General features: G+C 42.7%; 3 protein-coding genes across 15 annotated transcripts in view; 2 read left to right on the forward strand and 1 right to left on the reverse strand.

The window, feature by feature from the left end:
* Nucleotides 1-8,973, forward strand: part of PHYHD1 (phytanoyl-CoA dioxygenase domain containing 1) — a 23,484-nt gene extending 14,511 nt beyond the window's left edge. For all 4 annotated transcript variants that reach the window (XM_006024341.3, XM_025204985.1, XM_025204986.1 and 1 more), the window contains 4 exons: nt 1,172-1,300; nt 3,267-3,383; nt 3,714-3,840; nt 4,723-8,973. In XM_006024341.3, the coding sequence (XP_006024403.1) occupies nt 1,172-1,300; nt 3,267-3,383; nt 3,714-3,840; nt 4,723-4,768 (419 nt within the window). In that variant the 3' untranslated portion in view covers nt 4,769-8,973. The remainder of the gene's footprint in view (nt 1-1,171; nt 1,301-3,266; nt 3,384-3,713; nt 3,841-4,722) is intronic.
* Nucleotides 8,974-10,114: 1,141 nt separating this feature from the next.
* Nucleotides 10,115-16,251, reverse strand: DOLK (dolichol kinase). Of its 3 annotated transcripts, none has more exons than XM_006024343.3 (3): nt 16,199-16,251; nt 15,664-15,811; nt 10,115-12,366 (listed from the first exon to the last, which is right to left on the reverse strand). In XM_006024343.3, exon 3 carries the CDS (start codon nt 12,249-12,251, stop codon nt 10,680-10,682), a length of 1,572 nt encoding a protein of 523 aa, XP_006024405.1. In that variant the 5' UTR covers nt 12,252-12,366; nt 15,664-15,811; nt 16,199-16,251; the 3' UTR covers nt 10,115-10,679. The 3 variants fall into 3 exon arrangements, with proteins under 3 accessions (XP_006024405.1, XP_025060764.1, XP_014375758.1); XM_025204979.1 differs by having other exon boundaries at nt 15,718-15,811; nt 16,199-16,245; XM_014520272.2 differs by lacking the exon at nt 16,199-16,251 and having other exon boundaries at nt 15,664-16,163.
* Nucleotides 16,252-16,281: 30 nt separating this feature from the next.
* The window catches only part of NUP188 (nucleoporin 188), a 42,187-nt gene continuing 37,308 nt past the window's right edge, over nt 16,282-21,160 (forward strand). For 6 of the 8 annotated variants that reach the window (XM_025204963.1, XM_025204968.1, XM_025204965.1 and 3 more), the window contains exons 1-3: nt 16,282-16,365; nt 20,283-20,337; nt 20,970-21,043. In XM_025204963.1, the coding sequence (XP_025060748.1) occupies nt 16,340-16,365; nt 20,283-20,337; nt 20,970-21,043 (155 nt within the window). In that variant the 5' untranslated portion in view covers nt 16,282-16,339. Of the gene's footprint in view, nt 16,366-20,282; nt 20,338-20,530; nt 20,701-20,969; nt 21,044-21,160 lie in introns of all 8 variants that reach the window. The other 2 variants (XM_025204967.1, XM_014520269.2) reach the window with 2 other exon arrangements.

Raw genomic sequence — 21,160 nt, forward strand, 5'->3', positions numbered from 1 at the left:
AAAGAGTCCATTCCTCCCACATAATACCTATGAATACACTAAATCTCCTCCTAAGCTATACAGTTGCAACTCCTCTGCTGAAGAGGCCTATATACAACTGTGGAGGTTGGTGGTTATAACACCCATAGGATCATAGAAAATTAGGGTTGGAAGGGACCTTAGGAGGTCATCTAGTCCAATCCCCTGCTCAAAGCAGGACCAGCCCCAACTAGATCATCCCAGCCAGGGCTTTGTCAAGCCGAGCCTTAAAAACCGTCAAGGATGGAGATTCTAGGCAACTTGTTCTAGTGCTTCACCACCTTCCTAGTGAGAGTTTTTCCTAATATCCATCCTAAACTTCCCTTACTGCAACTTGGTTGCTATCAAATCCCCTCTGTCTTCTCTTCTCCAAACTAAATAAACCCGGTTCCCTCAGCCTCTCCTTAGAAGTCATGTGCCCTAGGCCCCAAACCATTTCCGTTGCTCTCCACTGTACTCTCTCCAACCCGTCCACATCGTTTCTATAGTGGGGGGCCCAAAACTGGACACAGGACTTGAGATGTGGCCTCACCAGTGCAAAATAATTACTTCCCTCGATGTGCTGGCACCCCTCCTACTAATGCAGCCCAGTATGCTGTTAGCCTTCTTGGCAACAAGGGCACACTGCTGACTCATCCACTTCTTGTCCACTATAACCCCCAGGTCCTTTTTCTGCAGAGCTGCTGCTTAGCCAGTCAGTCCCAGGGCTGTAGAGGTGCATGAGATTCTTCTGTCTTAAGTGCAAGACTTTGCACTTCCTTGTTGAACTTGATGAGATTTCTTTTAGCCCAATCCTCCAGTTTGTCTAGGTCACTCTGAATCCTAGCCCTACCTACACTCCAGTGTATCTACTACTCCCCCCAGCTTGGTGTCATCTGTGAACTTGCTGAGGGTGTACTCCATGTTCCAGATTGTTAATGAAGATATTGAACAATGCAGCCAGTGAATTTCTGCATCCCTCTTACTTGACTGAAATGGAAGTCATCTCTCTCAGAAACCTGACTACTTGCTGTTCTAGCAAAAATCAAGCTGTTGCCAGTAAACAGATTAGACCAAAAGAAAGCAGGCAGGAAAGCCTATCATCCTTTTTGTTAGCCTTTTAACTTCAGTATTTGAAGTGTAAGGTAACCAGCCAGCTGTTTTTTGGTTTCAGTGACACCACACCAGGATGCCACATTCCTGTACACAGAACCCCTGGGCAGGGTGCTGGGCCTCTGGATTGCTTTGGAGGATGCCACACAAGAGAATGGCTGCTTATGGTTCATCCCTGGTTCTCACACCGGTAGGATCTATGTTATCCTGTTGAATGTTCTGAGATGCATGTTCATATCCTTGTTGCAAATGAAATGAACCTAGATTGTAGTGTGTCCTCTGAGTCATAAAACATTTACATGCCTGCCCCCTAGCTAACAGCATACACCATCATACTTTAGAGGAATTTTGTCCAAAGTAAGATTATTCCAACTATGCTTTTGAGCTAAATCTATTTCTTAATTTCCTTTGGCTCATGTTTACTGGTTCAGGGGGTTGTGATTTTAATACAAAAAGCATTTCTGGAATAAAAATGTACCATTATTTCTGAGTCGGGTAGTAAAACTTATGCTATACCTCTACAATGTACCTAAAAGTACTGAGAGAGTGTTAACCACAAGCTGATGGAGTCTTTTACCTACAGGTTTTTGAATCCAGGTCTTGTAATACTGGGCTCCGCTGCAAACGCTCTTTAAATCCATCCACCTTAGCATTATTGCAATTACTTCCTTTTGCCAGATTCAAACCCTTCCTTGTCCAGCCTGCTGCTGCTTGTCCTCTCTCAAAGAGCTTCTTACCGCAGCCTTGAAAATGCTCCTGAAGCCTGACCTGGGATGGAAGGAACAGCTTCTCCATGTTGCTTCAGGTTTAGAGATACACACAGTAAAACCACTTGAACCATGTTGTTTCTTTTATAACGCCTTAATACTGTAGTATGTTAAAACATGTGTTAATCCTCCCCTTAATACAGACCATTCAGAGACCATACCAATTAATCCTTCCTGTTTTACCAAACCAAGAACATTGGTAATTCTTCAACTTGCTTTGTGTCAGAAGAGGAAATAAAAATAGCCTCCCCCAACACTGGTCTCAGATTCAATCATCAAACCTATGCAAAGATGACTTAGTATCTGAGCAATCACAGAATAGCTAGCAGCCCACAGGAACAGAGAACAAGCCAAATCATAATGAAAAGGCAAACATTCTCTCTTACCCGCTGAAAATTGCTGTAGATTTCTAAATTTGCATATATTTGGCATTTACTCTCTTCTTCATTTTTCTTGTGAGAGGATTCACTGTCTCCAGGGCTGCAATCTACCTTTCTAGATTCAAACATGAATGTCTAATAATTGTGGGTGTAGTCCCCTCAGCCCCTTTAAAGTCAAGACAGGTAGACATCCCTGAGAACTTTTTAATTCAATTGCATTTTGGTGTCGTTATACTTGGTGTATGAACACAGCAGCTGCAGATGAACTTTTGTGCCATTAGAGAGAAGAGGAATGGGCCGAAGGTTTTGCTTTAAGCATGTTTAGAGAGCACTGTGTATTTCTGCAGGGGACCAAGTGCTAAGACACAGTCCAGAAAGCAAACAAAACCAGATGCATCCACTTCTACAGTGGGGAAACTAACTCAGTGATTCTCGACCAGGGTGTTGTCATATTCTTAGAAGGGTGTCTTGCAGTGTGAGAAGATAAGCAGATAAGCTAAGTAGATAAATACAGGCTCAGCCTTGTCCTTGAGGAAATGGTCTTTTTCCTCCCTCCCCTCCCACTGCCCAGCTCCTCTACAAGGAAATAAGCACTGTAATAAATAAATCTGTTTTTGCAGCTGGGTGCCACCCAAATCAGATGTTATGAAGTAGTGCCTTGAGTCCAAAAAGATTGAGAACCACTGCTTTAACAGTGTATCCAATGGAAAGAAACCGCTTTGCGCAAAGTTGTTATTACATCATGAAAATGTCTATCCAACTATAAAGAGAGCCAACAAGTTACATATTTAGTACCTGAAAACATGTAACAACTTTGTAGCTGGTTTCTATCCAGCTTTAATTTGAATATGTGGCAGGGCCCTTCGTGACAGAGTGAAGGGTAACTGTAATGTAATACAGTGGTTTAAAGTTTCCAATGAGTACAAAGGCCACAACTGCAGAAGTTTGTTTATTCCCTGGTGAAATGCCTCTTTCCAACACATGATTTTGCCAATGTTGTGAATGACAGGTGGTGTCACACGGCGAATGGTACGAGCCCCACCAGGCTCTACACCATGTGTACAGTTCCTCGGTTCTGAGCAGCCTTATGAAGACAGCCAGTTTATTCCTGTGCCCATCGGCAAAGGTAAAGATTCAGCCATATGACCAAGGAAATTGCAAGAGAAAGAGAGATATAGTGACACAGTTTTAAGCTACAGACAGAGGGAATTCAATATGTTGCCAATGAAGACCTAAGAGGGTTGAGCCTACCCTGAAATGACTTACTCCCATAGAACCAAAGCAGTAGTACAATAAACTTCTAGTTTTCTCAAGCAAATCCTTCCTATAGGGATCCAAAAGCTAGATTACTAAGCCAGTAACAGTAAACCTTTCAAAGATGTCACCAACTCTTCCTGTATGGCACATACAGGGAGATATTCAAGAGAAAAAGAAACAAGTGTCTTCTTTCAAACAGGTGGACTGATTCTTATCCATGGAGAAGTTGTCCATAGGAGTGAGCTGAACAGCTCCAATTCATCCCGCCATGTATACACCTTTCATCTGATGGAGGCCAAGGACACCATCTGGAGTAGAGAGAACTGGTATAAAGAAAATCTCCAGTAATAAGTGGCTAGAGAAAATGGAAACTTTCTAGTACTGTAGCCATTCAAGAAGCATTTTTTAGCTAAAACCCCAGTGCTTAGCACCTCATGTATGTGTTGTGCCTTCTGCAGACACCCAGGCTTTTCTTGCATAACTCAGAAATGTTAGCTCCAATTTTCTTAAAAAGACTGGAGGTTTCTAGCAGTTTTCTGGGATGGTCTCCCTGGCCTATAAAGCCAAGGAGTTTTCCCTTGCTAGACATAAAATGCCACCATAAGGTGCTTTAGTCAAGGAGCAGCAGAGTGCCTTGTAGCCATTAAACAAACTTGTATCATCCCTCCAGGGAAAATAAGTGTTATCTCCATTTTGACTTTGGAATTCTCTGCTGTCACAAATAGGATTGGCTTCATTCCAGCCATCTAATAATGAGGATATACATCATCTATAAAATCTATGTATTTAAAAGTCTTAAGTGGTGATGGTAGTGGAGCTAGGAACAGAACTCGGGTATTAGTCCTATGTTTCAATCACATTACTTGTTTCCCCTCTAAAATTATGCGCTTCACTACTTATGGGTGTGAAACATCCACTAGGAGTAGAATTAGACAAGAAGAAAATAATTCAGGGCATTGGGAAATATGTAATTACTTCTTAAGGAATACACTTGGAAATGCAAGACTGAAGTTTCTACAATATATTTTAAGTTTTCTTCTCATTAACAAGGAATTGGCTATATGAAATTGCTTCCAAGGTACCTTCCCTTCAGAATTATTAGTTTCTGTATCAGTGGTACTCAAGTTAGCACTGGTCCCACAGCAAGTTGCCCTGGGATGGACTCTGCAATTCTATTTTTCCTAATTTTTTTTCTCCTCTTGTTTCAGGCTCCAGCCAACTCCTGAGCTACCTTTTCCATCTCTTTACCTCTGAAGCTAAGGAGTATTGTTTTCCTGACTATGCCTTGACACTGCAAACAAAAGCATGCTGTGTTGATATCTACAGCTGGGAAACCTTAGATCTGTGTCACACAGGAGTCAAATAGTTAATTGGAAATAGTCCTATTTCTCTTAGATTACCTGTGCCTGTTCTCTTCAATTTTCCTTTGAGAAATGAGACAATGTTTGTTTGCCTCCTGTCCAGGAACGAGTTCAGCCTTTATGCACTTCAGGAGGATTTTCACCCAGGGCTGACTAATGCTGATATTATTCAGCACATGCTCTGTTATAGTGGGCACATCTACACATGCAGTAATGTGCCATAATCGGCACAACTATGCAGTAGCTCCAGCACACATCTTTCAGATGATGCTAATGCACAGTAGATTAATTCTACTGTCCATTGGCACAGCTTTCACTGTGATGTGCTAACGTGCAGTAGAATTAGTCTACTGTACTTCTAGTGTCTCATGTAGACATGTCCCTGCTAACTCTAAGAACAGTCATTTAAGCCCTTGTTGATGGGGAATATCTCCCTGGTCATGCGAACAGATCATTGCAAGACTACTTTACTTCAACTGAGACCTGCTGAGAGGCACTTTTTTTTAGGAGACATAAAGTCTCACCATTTTCCTTTTGTACAAGCCAAGCCAAGAGAATTTCAGTTTTACTTAGGCCACCTTCATCATGTTATTCACAGCCATCTGGTATAACAGGAATAGAAATTATAGGATATGGTTGTCTCCTAAAGAGAAAAAGCGTGGCTTACTTCAACACTAATATTTAAAAAAATCTTATGGTGACATGAGCAAGAGGGGAGCCTACAGGCCTTATTTTCTTTTCAAATCCTTAGTTTAAGTTGACCAAAAAGGTAAGATTTAATTTTTTCCTTCAGCATGTACATTTCCAAGAACAGAGCAATGTTGGGTGAGACAGGAATGTTGAAATCAAGTGTGGATTATCCAGGAAGATTACCTTTTTTTCCCCCCAAACAATACAAAACTTGTGACTAAGCATAATATAACCACAAGTTCTCCACCCTGTTTTCTCTGAAAAGGACAGTATACCAAACCACCTCAGCTTTTTAATTCAAAACATATAATGGCAGAGTTCCACAACAGTTATGCTATTAAAATTTTAATGGGCAGGATAAATACTAGCAAAGAGCTTATTGCAACAATTATTGAACTTTCTAGGATACATCAGTAAAGCAGTTTTTGTAACTGAATATTCTAAATAAGCCCATTTAAAACAATGGGACAGAGAATGTTTATGCTTAACCCTTCATTAGAACTACCACTGATCAGCTAAACTGCAATTTCTTTCAATAAATCTGATTACCAAATAAAGAGAGACAACACTTTTAATAGATTTAAGAATATATTTTTCTTGTAACAAATGAATGCAGAATGCAATTAATTATTCTTAATAAATACAGAGTGAATAGCTGCTCTTTGAAGGATCCAAACACAAGATTGGAAATATGTTGCATAAATCTTCACATTTGTGTTACATACCTGATGCCTCCAAAACAGCCAAGGCCCCAGGCTAGTTACAGGGACTTTCAAGTAATTTAGCTCAAAGTTATGCATCCCTTTGATAGGGCAGAATATACTATGCCTTCCCACCAGAGATCTCAAGGTGCTTTACAAACACTAAATAATGAATCTCCACAACACTCCAAAATGTGGCATCTTAAATACTAGGTGGGTAACTGAGGCAGAGTTATGGGGGTTGGGGGGGAAGCAAAGGGTCTCAGATCGTAGAGGTCATTTTCACACATGGGAGCACTTACCCTCAGGAAGAATCCCTTTAGCCTGAGTAAGTACACATTAACATAAGGATTAACCTGCATTAAGTGACCCAGGTCACACAGCAGAGTTGGGCACAAGTCCTGTTCCCATTCCCTAACCCCAAGATGACAATACTCCCACCCATCTAACATCCTTTGATGATTCACTATCAGGTTTATATATATATAAAACTGCATTGTTTATCCAGGAGAAAGTACAAGCAGCATGCAGACTAAGGAAGAAAAGGGCATTTGAAAGTGAATAAGACTAGTGTCAATACTTTAAGATTAAGTAAGTAGTAGGGACTTAAGAAAGCTGCATGCAATTACATATAAGAATAGGAGGAAAGGTTGAAAAGCAGTTGTATAGTTGATTAATAATTAGCCTCTAAGACTGAACTTTGTATTAACAGAAAATTGCAAGAACACATATTGTGGAGTAGTTTAATCATTCAACCTCAAGGGTTTTGTAACTAAAACTAATGCACAGTGCCCACCAACAGCCTCAGCGTTTAAGATTTAAGTCACGTGCAGAAGTAAATTTTAAACCTTTAAAATAAAACCAGACTTTTTGCTTGACAGAAATCAACATTTAAAGATGCAAATGCTTCTCACCACAAATACAGGCAGAGCAGTATTAGGAAAAGAGACAAATACCTATGATGTCTAAGGTACCACAGCTGGTGACCGCCATCTCTCTCAAACAAAATGTAAATGGGAGATGGATGAAAAAAAATCTTTTTTTTTTTTAATGCACTGGGTGTAACATCATAGAACAGACCTTTAGGCAGCTTCTAAGATGTCTTAAACATAGAATAATTTATTAACAGAATTAAAAACAGTTTCCCCAGCATTTGGACAGAGGCTCAATGAAAACAAGATCATCTGGATGGTTTTATGCTGCTGCATGAGGAATGCAACATAGGATCCAAAATATCTTATCTTTCCCAATTTTCTGTCAGATGCAAACAGGTTAGAAACGGACTTTTGTGAAGCAAGGCTGAAATTCTTCCAGCCACATCAGTGTTTTTAAGCATAACGCCTGCTTCTGTCACAGTCAATTGCAATGAACAACAAATAGCCAAGTTAAATTCTTGAGTTGATTTCTGGCAAGAATTTGTTCTAATCTGGGTATACTTTGCTAGATGGCCAAAACAGATTCTGTATGGCAATCAGAATTCCACAAATTCTGCACGGCAATTTTGAGTCACAAATTGTATTGACAGGACCCAGAATACCTAGCAAGGATAACAGTAGTCAAGTAGTTTTGCCCAAATTCACAAATAATTTTATTAGCAATTAGAGCTTCCTCTGCTGTTCTTATGTTTTAAGATGTTTGGATGGCAAGAAGATAGGGAAAAGCAGCTTTCAATTTTGTTGTTTGATTTTTCTGGCTAAAGTTGTACATTAAACCATCGCCCTGAACACAGCCTCTGGGATAAAACAGTTAATGCTTTTTTTTGGTTATGGGGGAAAGAAGCCTTTTTTTTTGTTTGTTTATTAGCATTAAAAAGTACCATTTTTCTTCTAAAACATGGTAGCTTGTCTTGCTTTTCAACAAGCCGCACCATTCAGTGCAATTTAAAGACCATGCTAGTGTATAAATAGCAAGAGTCCCACTCAGTCTCACAACTGGAAGACAGATTGATAAGAAGCACCACAAGTGGGATTTATGTTGCCACACAGGGCTGTGCTCTTGCACCATTCCTCTGTCCAGAGCTTAGTTTCCTTGGAGCAGTGCCTGACACCCTACTGCAATATTAGCCAAGACATATTTTTTGACTGTTCCTAAAAGCCTGGGACAAATTCTTTGTCATGTGTAATGAGAAGGCATTTCCTAGAAAGGGGAAGAGTAGTGAACACTGATGATTCTAAACCAGCCCAGCTCTAGCTTATTTCAGGGGCCAAAGCAATCCAATATTATGTTCTGGAGTATGATTCTGCAGCTCAGAATAATTAGAGCACTGTGTTGAAGCCAAGCTCCTTGCTAACATGGAGACACTTCTATGCTTAAGACTGCACCAGAGAATAGTGTAAGACTAAATGTCTTGGTTTTATGTTGCTCCCATGTTAATGGTTTTTCTTTATGGATCATTGTGCTCTAAGTTACGGGGATATAGGGAGACCAGAATCAAGCTCAGTCTCAAATCTCCCCAGATAAGAATCTTTGCAAGAAAATACCTTGCTCAGACTTTCTCCCAGAGGGTGGAATACAAATTAACTTTTTTGCTCCTAATGGATGTTTTGCTTGTTAATAAGAAGATTCCCATAAGTAAAAACATGTCAAAGGATTAAATGTACAGAAACAAGAAGGGTGGTTTTACCATAAAAGGGATATTTTTAATTATTCAGAATTATGATTCTAATTAAAAAGGGACCAAAGCAGATGGCTTTGCTCCAAAATTTAATTTTAATAATTGATTTCAATTTGTTTTTAAATGAAAGCAGTCTGTTTGAATTTAAATATTCCCTTAGTGACTGGCAAACTAAACACTACAGCACTGTGCAAGTGTGTGAGCGCCAGGAAGTGACTGAGCGTAAACAACCAGGAAACAGATTTCATAAATCTTAGTTTAAACAACAAAATGCAGGAAGTAAGCAAACCTGGATGAATAGACAAATGTACAGTGGATTTCGAAGATATTTTTAGCTTCAATAATCTGTTACTAGTAAAATAGAAAAGGATTTGTCAATTAGTTGTAATGTAGTTTTTCTTTAAACTCTCTCTACAGATGTGTGAAATGGGCCTCTTTTCAAAGTAAATTCTTAAGTACTTTCAAGAGATCAAGATCATGAAAAAGGTAAAATGTGATTTATTTCAGAGACTATTGGCAAAGAAGTAAAAAAAAAAAAATTAACCTTGGAGGCTTGTGTAGTGAAAACAGTTGCTCATCTCATCCTAGCAAGTCAAGTTTGTATTATCAGTATCTGCAGTTACTTAATGCCTAACAAGCATTAGTGTTGTTTTCACAGCCATTGTCTAATTTTCCACACAGTGGGATGCTGTGGCACTCTCACCCCATACTGCAGAAAAGTATGCTTTAAGTGGTTCTTTTGTAAAAAAAAAATATAGGATTCACATACAATACACAAAACAGCAGGACTCAACTCAATGGCAAGTTGGCAAAGCGCAAACGCTTTGAAAAGAGACAACTCTGAGGCACTGCTTAGGTAACAAAACCAAATGTTTAGTGACTCCATCTTTTCCATTCTAGTGAATGTAGCGCTCTCTTTCCCACCCAGTTTGCTTTAGCATGCCCAGAAGAAGTCTGAAAATAAGCCCTTTGGGTGTATGCCACGTTTTTTGCCCATTCTTGTGCTGCAACGGCATGATTATTTGCATGAGCAGGTTTTCCGGACACTTTAAAAGTCTCTGGTGTATTAAAGTAAAACTCCTCAGATGTAGTCTAGTTTGGCTCGCTGCGAATTAAAGTGCTGTGTCTGAGTGCCTTTGTGTTTGCATGCAATGAAGCCACGAAGACATGTAATGAGCCTCTTTGTCCACCAGATGGTGCTGTGACTTTTTGTAGTTCACCCCTTTGAATTGCTGCTGCTGCTTTTATTTATTTTTTCCTTGTGCCATGTGCTGGCTCCCTGCTCCCACAGCTGCATGGCAGGGCATGAGGAGCAGTGTGGGACTGTCCTGCTCTCCTGAAGCACCAGCCAGGGACTGGACTTAATTAGTTTGAAAACCTAGTACGTGCAAACACTGATGCAACGCTCCAAAATAAACAAATAAGTTTATAAAATTTAAGCTTAATTTAATGAGGATTAAATCCCATGGCATGTACAGGTGCCCTTTGTGATTTAGTATCTAAATTGTCACCCACAATTTGAATCAGAGTATCAGGTAGATGGTTTCCTATTACTCGTATGGGAAGATGTAGCAACTGGTGCTGCTTTAGTTATTAAAAGTAAAAGGACCAACAGAAGCCTTTACCTTTATTGTTAATTGACATTAGAAGAGTTAATCCATTTCTGTCTTCAGCCATTTTATCTGCTGTACCAAATATAGTATTTTGTACCAGACTGCCTGTGTTGATCCCTTGACTGGGATGCGTATCCTGTTGCCATTCTTATTTGGAAAAAGGAAAGTGACTGTTCCTTGCCATCACTAAGCCATAAGCAGTATCTGGAGGTAGAGGGGCAAGAAGAGATTATCTATTTGGGTAGTGTAGGCTTCCAAAAGGGAAACTAAGCTGATAGAACCTAAAATCCAAGCATAGCTGGAGTTTAGATTCACATTGATGTCAAAGATCAGAATAAGAGCCACAGCAATGATCTGAGCAAAAATGGCAGTCATTGTCCCTTCAAATGTCTTCTTTGTTCCAGGCCATTTGATTTCTCCCATTGTACTGCCAAAAACTGAGGCTATGGTATCTCCCACCCCTACTGCCAGGACCCCTGAATAGGGAACCAATGCACCTGTCCCAGACAAGACACCTTTGTGAGCACAAGGTCTAGGGAACAACCACACGGGAAGGGACATCCCAAGAAGAAGGTAAATATGAGTTAAGATCAGAGGTCCACTATCACGTTCATCCAAAAAGAGAGAGAGCAAGTGCCTGAGCATTTGGCCAAATGGCTTGATCCTGAAGTACCGCACATACTCTAAAAAGATAAACACTGCCAAGCATAACACTGCAGCAACATAGAGAAGCTGAGGGTCATAAATTAGCCCAGGGACATAAGTAGCCACCACTATGAAATGAAAGCATTTTCTGATTACGGTTGGAGCTTGGTGCTTTTTAGATTCAGATGATCTCTTGGCATTCTGGTAGAGAACCACAGTGCACGCAGAGGCAGCCAACAAGGTCCAGTACCCGAGAAGGTAAACTCTTGTCTGCGTCTGAAACAGAAACTGGAGCAACCAAAACAAAGGATTCCTTCGGATGAGCCGGTAAAGCCAAGGCATGATGACCCCCAGGCCAAGCACTGCTGTCATCAAGTGGAAAAACATGGAAGAGGTCCAAGTTCCTGAATCCATGAAGAGGAAAAGAACAGTAAAGAAAATCCCCAGAAGGACCACACCAACCACTAACACCAGAAGGAAGAAGTCTATAGGATCTCCTCTGCCCTCTATCACATTTAATGAGCGCTTAATGAGCTGGTTGAGGATAAAACTTATGCCCCCAAGGACCAGTAATGCTTCCCCAGGAGAGAAGCAGCGGGGCAATAGGTACAACAGGATCATACTGAGGTAGACAAAAATAAGCAGCACTTCCAGGACCTCTACCACTTCAGAAACAGTCAAAGAATGTTTCATGGTGTAGATGATTAAGCTTCCAGCAACACCAGAAAGTATGCAAGTATTAGTTGGCACAGGTTTTGTGATGCCAACTGCTATTACAGATAGGAAGAGGGCTATCACCATGCCAGTGGAGGCCACAACTATGCCAAAACGTTCAAAATACACAATGCCAGACGTCTTGCATCTCTCTTTCATCACAATCCCCAACAGTGGAATGACCATGCTAGCTGGTAGAAGGCCGCTATTAGCTGTTGTCCGGAACTGGAAAACTGCTCCACCCAACTGGAGGAGACGGTCCCATTTAAACTGGACGTAAAAAGCCTGAATGGCAAGAGCAATAGCGCACCAGGAATACCGATCCCACACCACCATGTGCACACACAGCACAATGGTGAAAACAACCAGAGATTCTACAAGCACTGGCTTGAGTAACATGGTTCCAATCAGCTGTGTCCCGTGATGTTAAAATCGTTATAATTGTCTGATCCCAATGTTTTCAATACGGTCTTTGGTCCGTTCGTAGAAGTTCACTTTCATCCTACTGCAATTCCTATAAACATAAACAAAACAACAACATTAGAGACTATAAGAACACTCAGAGCTTCTACAAAAACAACCCATTTTCTTAAGCTTAGCTGCATGCTTCAACTCCTGTACAAGAAAAATAAAACCAAGAAGGAAATAAACTGGCATTTTCCATGGCATCTAAGAATCAGAAAAGTCCAAGTCAGCTTCCATTTCTAGTGCCAAATCTCACAACGCTTTTATTCACATGCAAATACTAAAAACTCTAGTTGGTATGTCACATTTTTCTTTCCGCTACTGAGAGTAGGGAGGTGAGCACTGCATTCTGCAAGGAGTGTGCACAAATACAAGCAGCAATACTCAAAAGAATTACACTGGTAAATGCATTTAGCTACTTCAGTAGCTTATAACTTAAATACAAAAAATATCCCCCTTAAGTCACAAGTTTGTTGTAAATGTAAATGACATTATATAACCTAAAACACATGCACGCGCGCGCACACACACTGTGAACTATGCAAATTAAACAATTATGGATATAATTATTGGTAAGATTTTGGTATTAATAGAGATGAATAATGCTATTCCAATCATCAGCAATATTTAGTTGTTTAAAATATACCAACAAAAACAGAGCACATACTAACTGGTATGTAAAATGAACACAAATCATAAATAAAATAAACCAGAACAGGTAAATCAGATATTGATATTCAACCTGCAAAGTCAGTTTAAAAAATGTAAATGTTCTATGGGCCCTACCCTTGTTCCCAATTCCTTCCTTCCAATTTTTTGTGAATTTACAGTTGTATTTCCCTGTTTTTAAAAATATTTTTCTCTCTCCTCTTATTGTGTGAAAAGCAAAAAACAAACAGCAATGGGTATTGACAAAGCAAACACTGTAAACACAACAAAGATAAACTTCCTCACTGATACATTTCTAATTATGGTAAGCCTAATTTTAGTAAATAAAAGTCTCACCTATGTATGAATTAAATTTATAGTGTCTCTTTGTAAGGAAACAGTTTTCCTGCCTTTTAATACAAGTGTCTTCTCTCCCTTAAGTAATAATCATGCTTTAGAAATATTAACTAATAACTTGAAAATTTGATCCATGCTGACATTTTGACTGAATAAGAGTTAGCAACAGATTCAACACAAATTAAGAACATCTAAAATCTGGATGGAAAACTATAATCTGTGATGCAACAAAATAAATATCCCAGAGTATTCTGTGAACTCCCAGTCATCTTAATATGCATTTTAAGCTTATCCCTACCATGTAGTTGGTCCAATAAGATATCACCCAGAGAAGTCCTTGCCACTCTGTCTTCTACAGCTTACCTTAACTTGACAATTTCATTGGTAAGGAGGTAAAATCTTTCACATCCTCTCCAGAATTTATTATTCCCTCTTACATATTACATACTTTATCAGTGGTACCTCACTCTATTTAAACTAAGGAAAAAATATCTTGTAATAACATTCTTAAAGGTTACTCAAATAATTGATGTTTAGGGTCTAGATAGTTTTCTCATTGGCTGGAAACTTTGTACTGCAAATGTAATAATTTTAGTTCTAATTTTCATTAGGGTTCTTTTGATATCTATACCCATAGGATTTGAAATACAAAATTATTTTAAGCGATCAATTCATATTTGTGCTGCTATAAAGCTAGGCCAAGATCCATGTATTTCCCCCTGTTCAACAACTCATTCATCAGTTTTGAAGTCATACAGGAAAAAAGTTTTATATAGTCAAAAAAGGTTAAAAAAAATTCATGCCAATTTTACCCCCCTCTGCTCAATACTAGCTTTGAGCAGGCCATTTCTAGATTTGTATAAGGAGTGAGGACCTCTCCAAGAGGGGCAAAGTGTACCTCACATACTAACTAGGGAGGAGATATACAACAGAGGAATATGGCTGATTGTAAGTTCCAGCTCAGCTCCAATGCAACAGTGACACTTAGCAGCTTCACTTCAAGAAGCCTGTTCAAAAAGCCCCATAGGGATACACTTGGATGTCAAATGCTGATTTATAAGCATCTTCAAGTGCAACCCAGACAGTGTAATTTGGAAACCTAGGGCGGGGGGGAAGAAATACGGCCCACAGAGGGGCTTTGCCCAGCCCACAGCGGGTCCCTCAATCCTGCCTGGCCCAGGTGCCATCTGGCCTGTGGCATGTCCTGCCACTCCCAGGCACGCAGCAGGGCTGGGGCAGTTCTGTGGCTGGGCTCCATTTCTAGGCAGCCCAGGTGGCAGCAGATGCCCTCAGCCCCATGGAGTCTGGTGGGGACCTGCACACACAACCCCAGCCAGCCATGCACCCACTGCAGACTCACCCAAGCTGGAGTGGACCAACTCCAGACCAGCTGGAACCTACATGCACGGCCCTGACCCCAGCCTGCTTTGGACTGCCTGCCCATGTTGAGCAGCGATGCCAGCGTTGGTGGTTGTGCAGAAGCTACCACTGGGTGCAGGGGAAAAGCGCCCATCTTCTTTCGCTGGCCACCTGGAGCCTGCACCTGGGCTATCCTGCGGCTCCTCTTCAATGCCCTGCTGGGCTGCCCAGAAGCAATACCGGTGGCAGTGGTGACAGTAGCAGAGAAAAGCCACAGGGCATGGAATCCAAGCGGTCGCAGCAAGAAAGGCCTGGCAGTGGCAAAGGGAGGTGGGGTGGCATATGACTGCTTTTCCCCTGCACCCAGCAGCAGTTTCTGCATGGCTGCCACTGCTGCTCATTGTGGCTGGGCAGTCCAGATCAGGTGTGGGGCAGGTAGTGGTTGGGGGTTTGCATGCGCTTCCCACCTGGTCTGGAGCTGGTCCACTCTAGCTGGGGTGAATCCGGAGCAGGTATGGGGCAAGCTGGGGCCAGGGCTGTAAACTCAGCTGCTGCTGGGTGCCGGTGGCAGGGAGGAGCTGGAAGGCATGTGGGTTCCAGGCTGTTGGGTTTTTGGGGGGGGAGGGGGGGTAGGGGGAGGGAAGGGTGCAGCTGCAGCTCTCCAAAGCTACCTATGTGGCCCGCGGGCCCAAAGAATTGCCCACTCCAACCTAGGGCATACTATAACTATATAACAAAAGACTTTATCATTCACTGATTTCGTTGCCTTGTTTTAGGAACAAGGGAATTGCAAAGGTTTCACCAAACACGACCTCTCCAAGCTCTATCATCTCACAATACTTCCACTTCCTCACATACAGAAGATGCCACACTATTCCTGCCCTCAACTATCTTTCCAGGGTCACTGCTCACTTTCTGAGCTGCTGCAAAATCACCCTCTCGTTGGCAGGGTCTCCTTGAGTTCATCTCCCAGTGGCCTCACCTCTGTGCTCACTCCATCTCTCAGGGGCCGCCGTTATTTCTCATTTAATCTCACCGCTGGTCTAGGCGTCTCTTTTTCAGCTCCTGACATCTCGAGCAGCCGTTCTTTGTCTCTGCACCTCGGCTCTCCAGCTCTTTTCCCGTCTCCACTGAAACAAAAGGCAGGATTTCTTCCTTATCTCCGCCGTTTAGCGTTTGTCTGTGCTCCTTCTACCTCCTTTCATTAACTCCCCCATTGACTTTTGGGGGAACAGCGGCGGCCCGGGCAGCCACTTTGGAGGCGACCCAGGGGGCAGGTGACAGGGGCAAGGACGCCCGAAGGAGCCGCCTCCGGGACTAAGCAGGGCCGCGGGGCGCCTCTTCGCTGCGACAACCAGCAATGCCACGGCCAGCGAAGAGCCCTGACGGAGGAGGGACTGGGGAGGGGAAAGGCGAACACCCGCCCTCCGCCAGCAGCGGCCTCGCTTCCCCCGCCCGCGAGCCGCTTCGTCTCCATGGCGCCGCCTCCCCGCAGCACCAGACTCGAGGACGCTCACCTCACAGGCCAGCGCCATCTTGCCGGCCGGGTCCGTCACGTGGCGAGCCCCCCCCCCGACAGACCGGGCGCGAGGCCCCGTCACGTGACGCGGGTGCCGGCCCGAGCGGCGGGTAACGGGTCACGTGAGAGGGGCGCGAAGATGGCGGCCGGCGGGCTGTGCGCGAGGTAGGAGCGCGCGCGGCGGTGGTGGGAGTTTCCCCCACCGGCAACGGCTCCTCCCGGGGGGTCGGGCTGGGCTCAAGGGACCCCCCCCCCAGCCGTCTGTTCCTGTCCAAACTCTCCTTGTTCTCCTGGAGCAGAGACCCGCCCCAACCCCCGGGTAAATCCCCTCTGGGCGCTAGGTGTCCCCCCAAGCAGGGGGCACCGGCGAGGTAGGGGGTGGCGCTGTGCCGCGCTGCCAGGCGTCTCCTACGCACCCACTCACTTTCTCCACCGCCCGGCTGGGGCTGGCCCCGTGGCTGCATCGCACCGGGCTGTGGTGCCGCCTGCGCCCGCAGGCCGGGCGGGGGGGAAATGTCCTGCCCTGCCCTGCTCCGCGTGCACCTGCATGAGGTGGCTGAATTCACCCCTTCGCTGCAGTCCGGGAAATGCAGGGTCTGGCGGTCTTCGACATAATCCACTTCTGAAGCTCGTTCCCTTGAGGAGCTCCTGAAAAAACAAGGGCGTCGTGGGAGCGAGGGGGAAAGCAGGCCCTGTGGGCTCCTAGGTCTTGTATAACTCCCTTGGATCCTGGCGTGGACCCCGGAGCATAAAAAATGGGTCCTTATCAAAGCGGTTCTTGTTCCTAGTGAGGGTGCAGAGGGGGCTTACTGGGCTGCTGAGGTAGAGCTCCCAGGAGCTGTTTCCATCAGCCTACATCAGATCTGTTTCCACGTGGGTTGGATCCCTGGGGGTCTACAGACTGTGTAAAGCAGGGGTGGGCAATTATTTTGGGTGGAGGGCTGCTTACTGGGTTTTGGCAAGCCATCGAGGGCCATATGACAGGCAGCCTGGGGCAGATAAATATTAATTTTCTAAATTTTGGGGGGCTCTGCAGGCTGGATAAATGGCCTGGTGGGCTGCATCTGGCCCGCGGGCTGCATTTTGCCCACCCCTGATGTAAGGGATCTGTGAAAGATGATTATGATCGATCAAAAGCCGGCAAATACACACACTTAAAAGTCCAAGCGGTCCGCACCTCCCTTTGACGTTTTATATGGGTCCGCAAATGAAAAAAGGTTGAAAACTGCCGCACTGAGGTTCATTGTGCATCTCCAGCAGTAAAAGGAGTGGTTAATCATTTTGGGGTGGGTAAACAGCAGCAATTTATCAAACCATTCAGACTTCAGCTCTGTTTGTAAGGACTTCTATTTGGCTTGGGGCTGAGGAGAGTTGGGCTGCACAGCTGCTTGGGGTGTGAGAGTGGAATATGATAGAGCCTAGCCCAGAGGGTCTTGATTGAGGTGTGAGTGGGAGCAACCTAATGGTACTACAGTAGTCACAAAACTTGATGTAAACTGGTTACAAGAGAAAGCAGGGCAGGATGACTACAAGAACAAACTCTTTCATCCCTGAATGAAAGAGTGGACATGTGCTTTGCGGGGTTATTTGACCTGAGCAAGCTTTCCTGCCCAGAGCAGGGAAGCTGGACCCAATGATCTCATCATGAGGTCCCTTACAACCCTAAACTTCGGTGAATCTGTGAATGATGCAAATGGGTACCCAGGCTGTAAACTTGCCTCTGTTTGCAGCCTTGCATTTGAAATGCTTGAAAAAGTAATTTATTTCATTTTATTTATTTTTAGCAGTGAGAGGAGGCACAGGGACCAGCAGTGAATTAGATATATTAGTGTTTTTGTCCATTTAGAATCTTAAGTGGAGAATATGTGCTAACAAAAATAGAGCAACTTTTTAACCAGTTTTGCTGTCAAATGGAAATCTCAGTTTACACACCACCAGAATGGGACCAAATAGTCCATTGTTCTGTAGAACACTGAGAACACGTTATAGAGAACTTTTCTGGTTCTGTTGCAAAAAAATTACATTCTGTGCACTGCACATTAAAGTCTGTTCTTAGAGCTTTAATCTCCAGAAGTGAGCCATAAACCTTGAAGACAGAGATCAGATTTTCAAGTCAAATGTGTAGTCTCATGATGAAATTGATATTTGAGGAGCTGATATACACTTCAAGCCTTTGGATATCTTTACTGTTCTTTTGATCTTGCTTGTAACATGTCAAAACTCATTGACTTTAAGCAACTATTTTTTCAGTATATTAATTAATTACATGGATAATAATGCCCAAGGCACCACCTGGGATAGGAGCACTATTGTGCATTATAAATGCTTCATAAGATAAATTTCCTTTCCCAATAGCATCTTTCCCAAGAAGCATCTTTAAGTGAATTGGAAGGAGTTGAAGGCCCATTTTAATCCTGGAAAAGTTCTGAATGAAATGAAAATGGGGTGGAATTGATTCAGCCATATTGCTGTTCTGCATTACAGAGGGAGTATCTCCTTGGGCGAATTCTGTAGTCTTGGTGCTCTGCACGGGGCAGAGGGGTGGCACACATTTTATCGCTAATTGGAATAGGACAGGTTCTTCTGCTTTTATAGAATGAAGTATATCTAACTAGAAAGGAATCGGCAGCTAGAAACTACACCAATGAGTGCATTAGAAACCGTAACACTGGAAATTAATTATGTAGCATTGCTGTATTAAAAGACACTTAGGGATTTGAACTTTATAGTGATATTTTTTGTAGATTGCATTCTCAAAGTAAATAGTTTGCTTTTAGTTAGTGATGCTTTTCTTTGCATTTCTTGGTTCTTTTGATTACTTGTGAAGGAATTATGTTCAGGTATTTTGCTACTGCTCTACTATTTGAGAGGAAGTAGTAATTCTCAACCAGAGGAGAAAAAGATGTTTCTAGTCTGCCTCATTCTGGAGTAACTCGAGGGTAATTTAGTCAAAATAAGACACTTCCATCCTAAGTGTATCTTGATTGGCAGCAAGTCAGGCGGTGTGTATTTTAGCCATAATGTAGCTAACACAATGCTGTTGGTGGCTTTTGGTGTTTTCTTCAAGGTATAGACAGCTTCAGAGTTGCCATTTTCAGTGTCTAACTTATTCTAGATATTGTGAGAGTTTTGCCAATTAAGTTTTCTTGGATAAAAACTGTCATATGAAAAACATGTCACAAAGTTCTGTTTGTTCCTTTCTAGACGGCCAGCTTTTGCATGGTGATTTTGTACTGATTTTTATTTAAAACTTTATTTGGGTTATGCTTCCATCAGATCATTAGTTCCCCAAACTCCTAAAGGGGCTTCATTTTGGAAGATGCTGTTAATACAGCAATTTTAAATAGCTATATTTTATTCATATCAATCTAGAGTGGCTCTTCTTTCTTTCTGAGAAGTCCATAGTAGGATAAGGATTTGATCTCAAATACCTTCTGGCACAAACAAGCTTTTCTCATGAGGGCTTGGGAAATGGATAGAAACAAGTCTTACCTAAACTATGGTGGAGAGTCAGGACAATTCTTTGCCTTCAGGAAAACAAGGGCATGTTCTTACCTTGTGCTCAGTTTGTGTTCCATCCAAGGATGGAGGTATTCAGGTCATAACAACAAAGAAAGCTTAGTGAAAGGTCTCTGTATTTAGCTTGGTTTCCTTAAAGTTGCCATTGGTTAGGTTTGTGCGTGGTCCCTTACCACTTAGTCTGCTCTAAGTTAAAACCAACTTTAGAAAGTTATAGACTGACACTGTTTCAGGGTGTTGGTTGTAGCCGTGTTGGTCTAAGGACATAGGCAGTCAAGGTTCTTTGGGTAAATGTGATATCTTTTATTAGACCAACTAAATAGGTGGAAAAATAGTTTTTTGCAAGTTTTCAGGCACAAACACCCTTCTTCAGGCATAGTCACTCTCCCTATGCCTAAAGATGGGTGTTTGTGCCCAAAAGCTTGCAAAGAACAATTTTTCCAACTATTTAGTTGGTCTAACAAAATATATCCTATTTACCCAAAGAACCTTGCCTAGACTCGCATTAGCTGTTTAACAGTGTTTGATAGCAAAATAACACACTTTTTTCACTTTATTGACAGGAGTAGCAGAGAACTGTGGACCATTCTGCTGGGCAGATCGGCTTTGAGGGAGACGGTAAGTAGAGGCCATGCCAAGCAACTTTGCTTGTTAGGAACTTACTACAAGGTACAGTATGCTAGTTTTGTGTAAATGTTTGAATCCTAGTGAATTGTGTTTTGCTGCTCTGCCTCCTCCCTATCCCAAAAATATTCTTACAGTGAGATTGTTGTTCCTCTCTTTCCACTCCTTGTTTATTCTCTCTTGTTAGCTGCTGCACCAACCTCTACCTGAGAGGGTGTATGGGAAAAGGTGGTTCCCTTTCTGGAGCGGACACAAGTGCTGCTTTCCAGACTGGCTGGCCTGGGGTATTCAGGAGTGGAACAGCCGGCTTCCTTACCCTCTGGGATGGAGTCCATGCTTTCAGGAATGTGCCCAGAGGTTGGAAATCGAAGTCCATTTCTGATCCTAGACTGTTGTCTCCTCTTCCCCTTTCCCTTCCCACAGTTAGGCAAAGCAGCAAGCTGTTCTTATTCATATAACATACACCTTGAATCAAAGTCTGAATCATAGATACTCTTTATACTGATCCTGTGTCCTTTCTGTCTCTCTGTGGTGGTGGAATTACTTTGCTTAGTTTAAATTAAATAAATCTGATACTAGATGGTATATAGAGAGTTGTCTGATGGTATTGTTTTTTTTCTCTCTAGGCTCAGATTGCAGCAGAGTTGAACAAACATTGGCAGAGGCTACTAGAGGGGCTCTCATACTACAAGTCTCCCAGGTACAGTAATTGGCTGATACTAGCCTCTGGATAGCAAGCACCTAGATGTTCTAGAGATATTGGTCTGCAGAAAAGCCTGTTAATTTTTTCCCCCTTGGTGCAGCAAAAGTAGATTCT

The sequence above is a fragment of the Alligator sinensis genome, unplaced genomic scaffold (genome assembly GCF_000455745.1).
Source record: "Alligator sinensis unplaced genomic scaffold, ASM45574v1 scaffold388_2, whole genome shotgun sequence".
In the NCBI taxonomy this organism is placed as follows: domain Eukaryota; kingdom Metazoa; phylum Chordata; order Crocodylia; family Alligatoridae; genus Alligator; species Alligator sinensis.

Coding starts and splice junctions, on each gene's coding strand:
- DOLK (XM_006024343.3), bottom strand. CDS start 12,251: ATGTTACTCAAGCCAGTGCTTGTAGAATCTCTGGTTGTTTTCACCATT.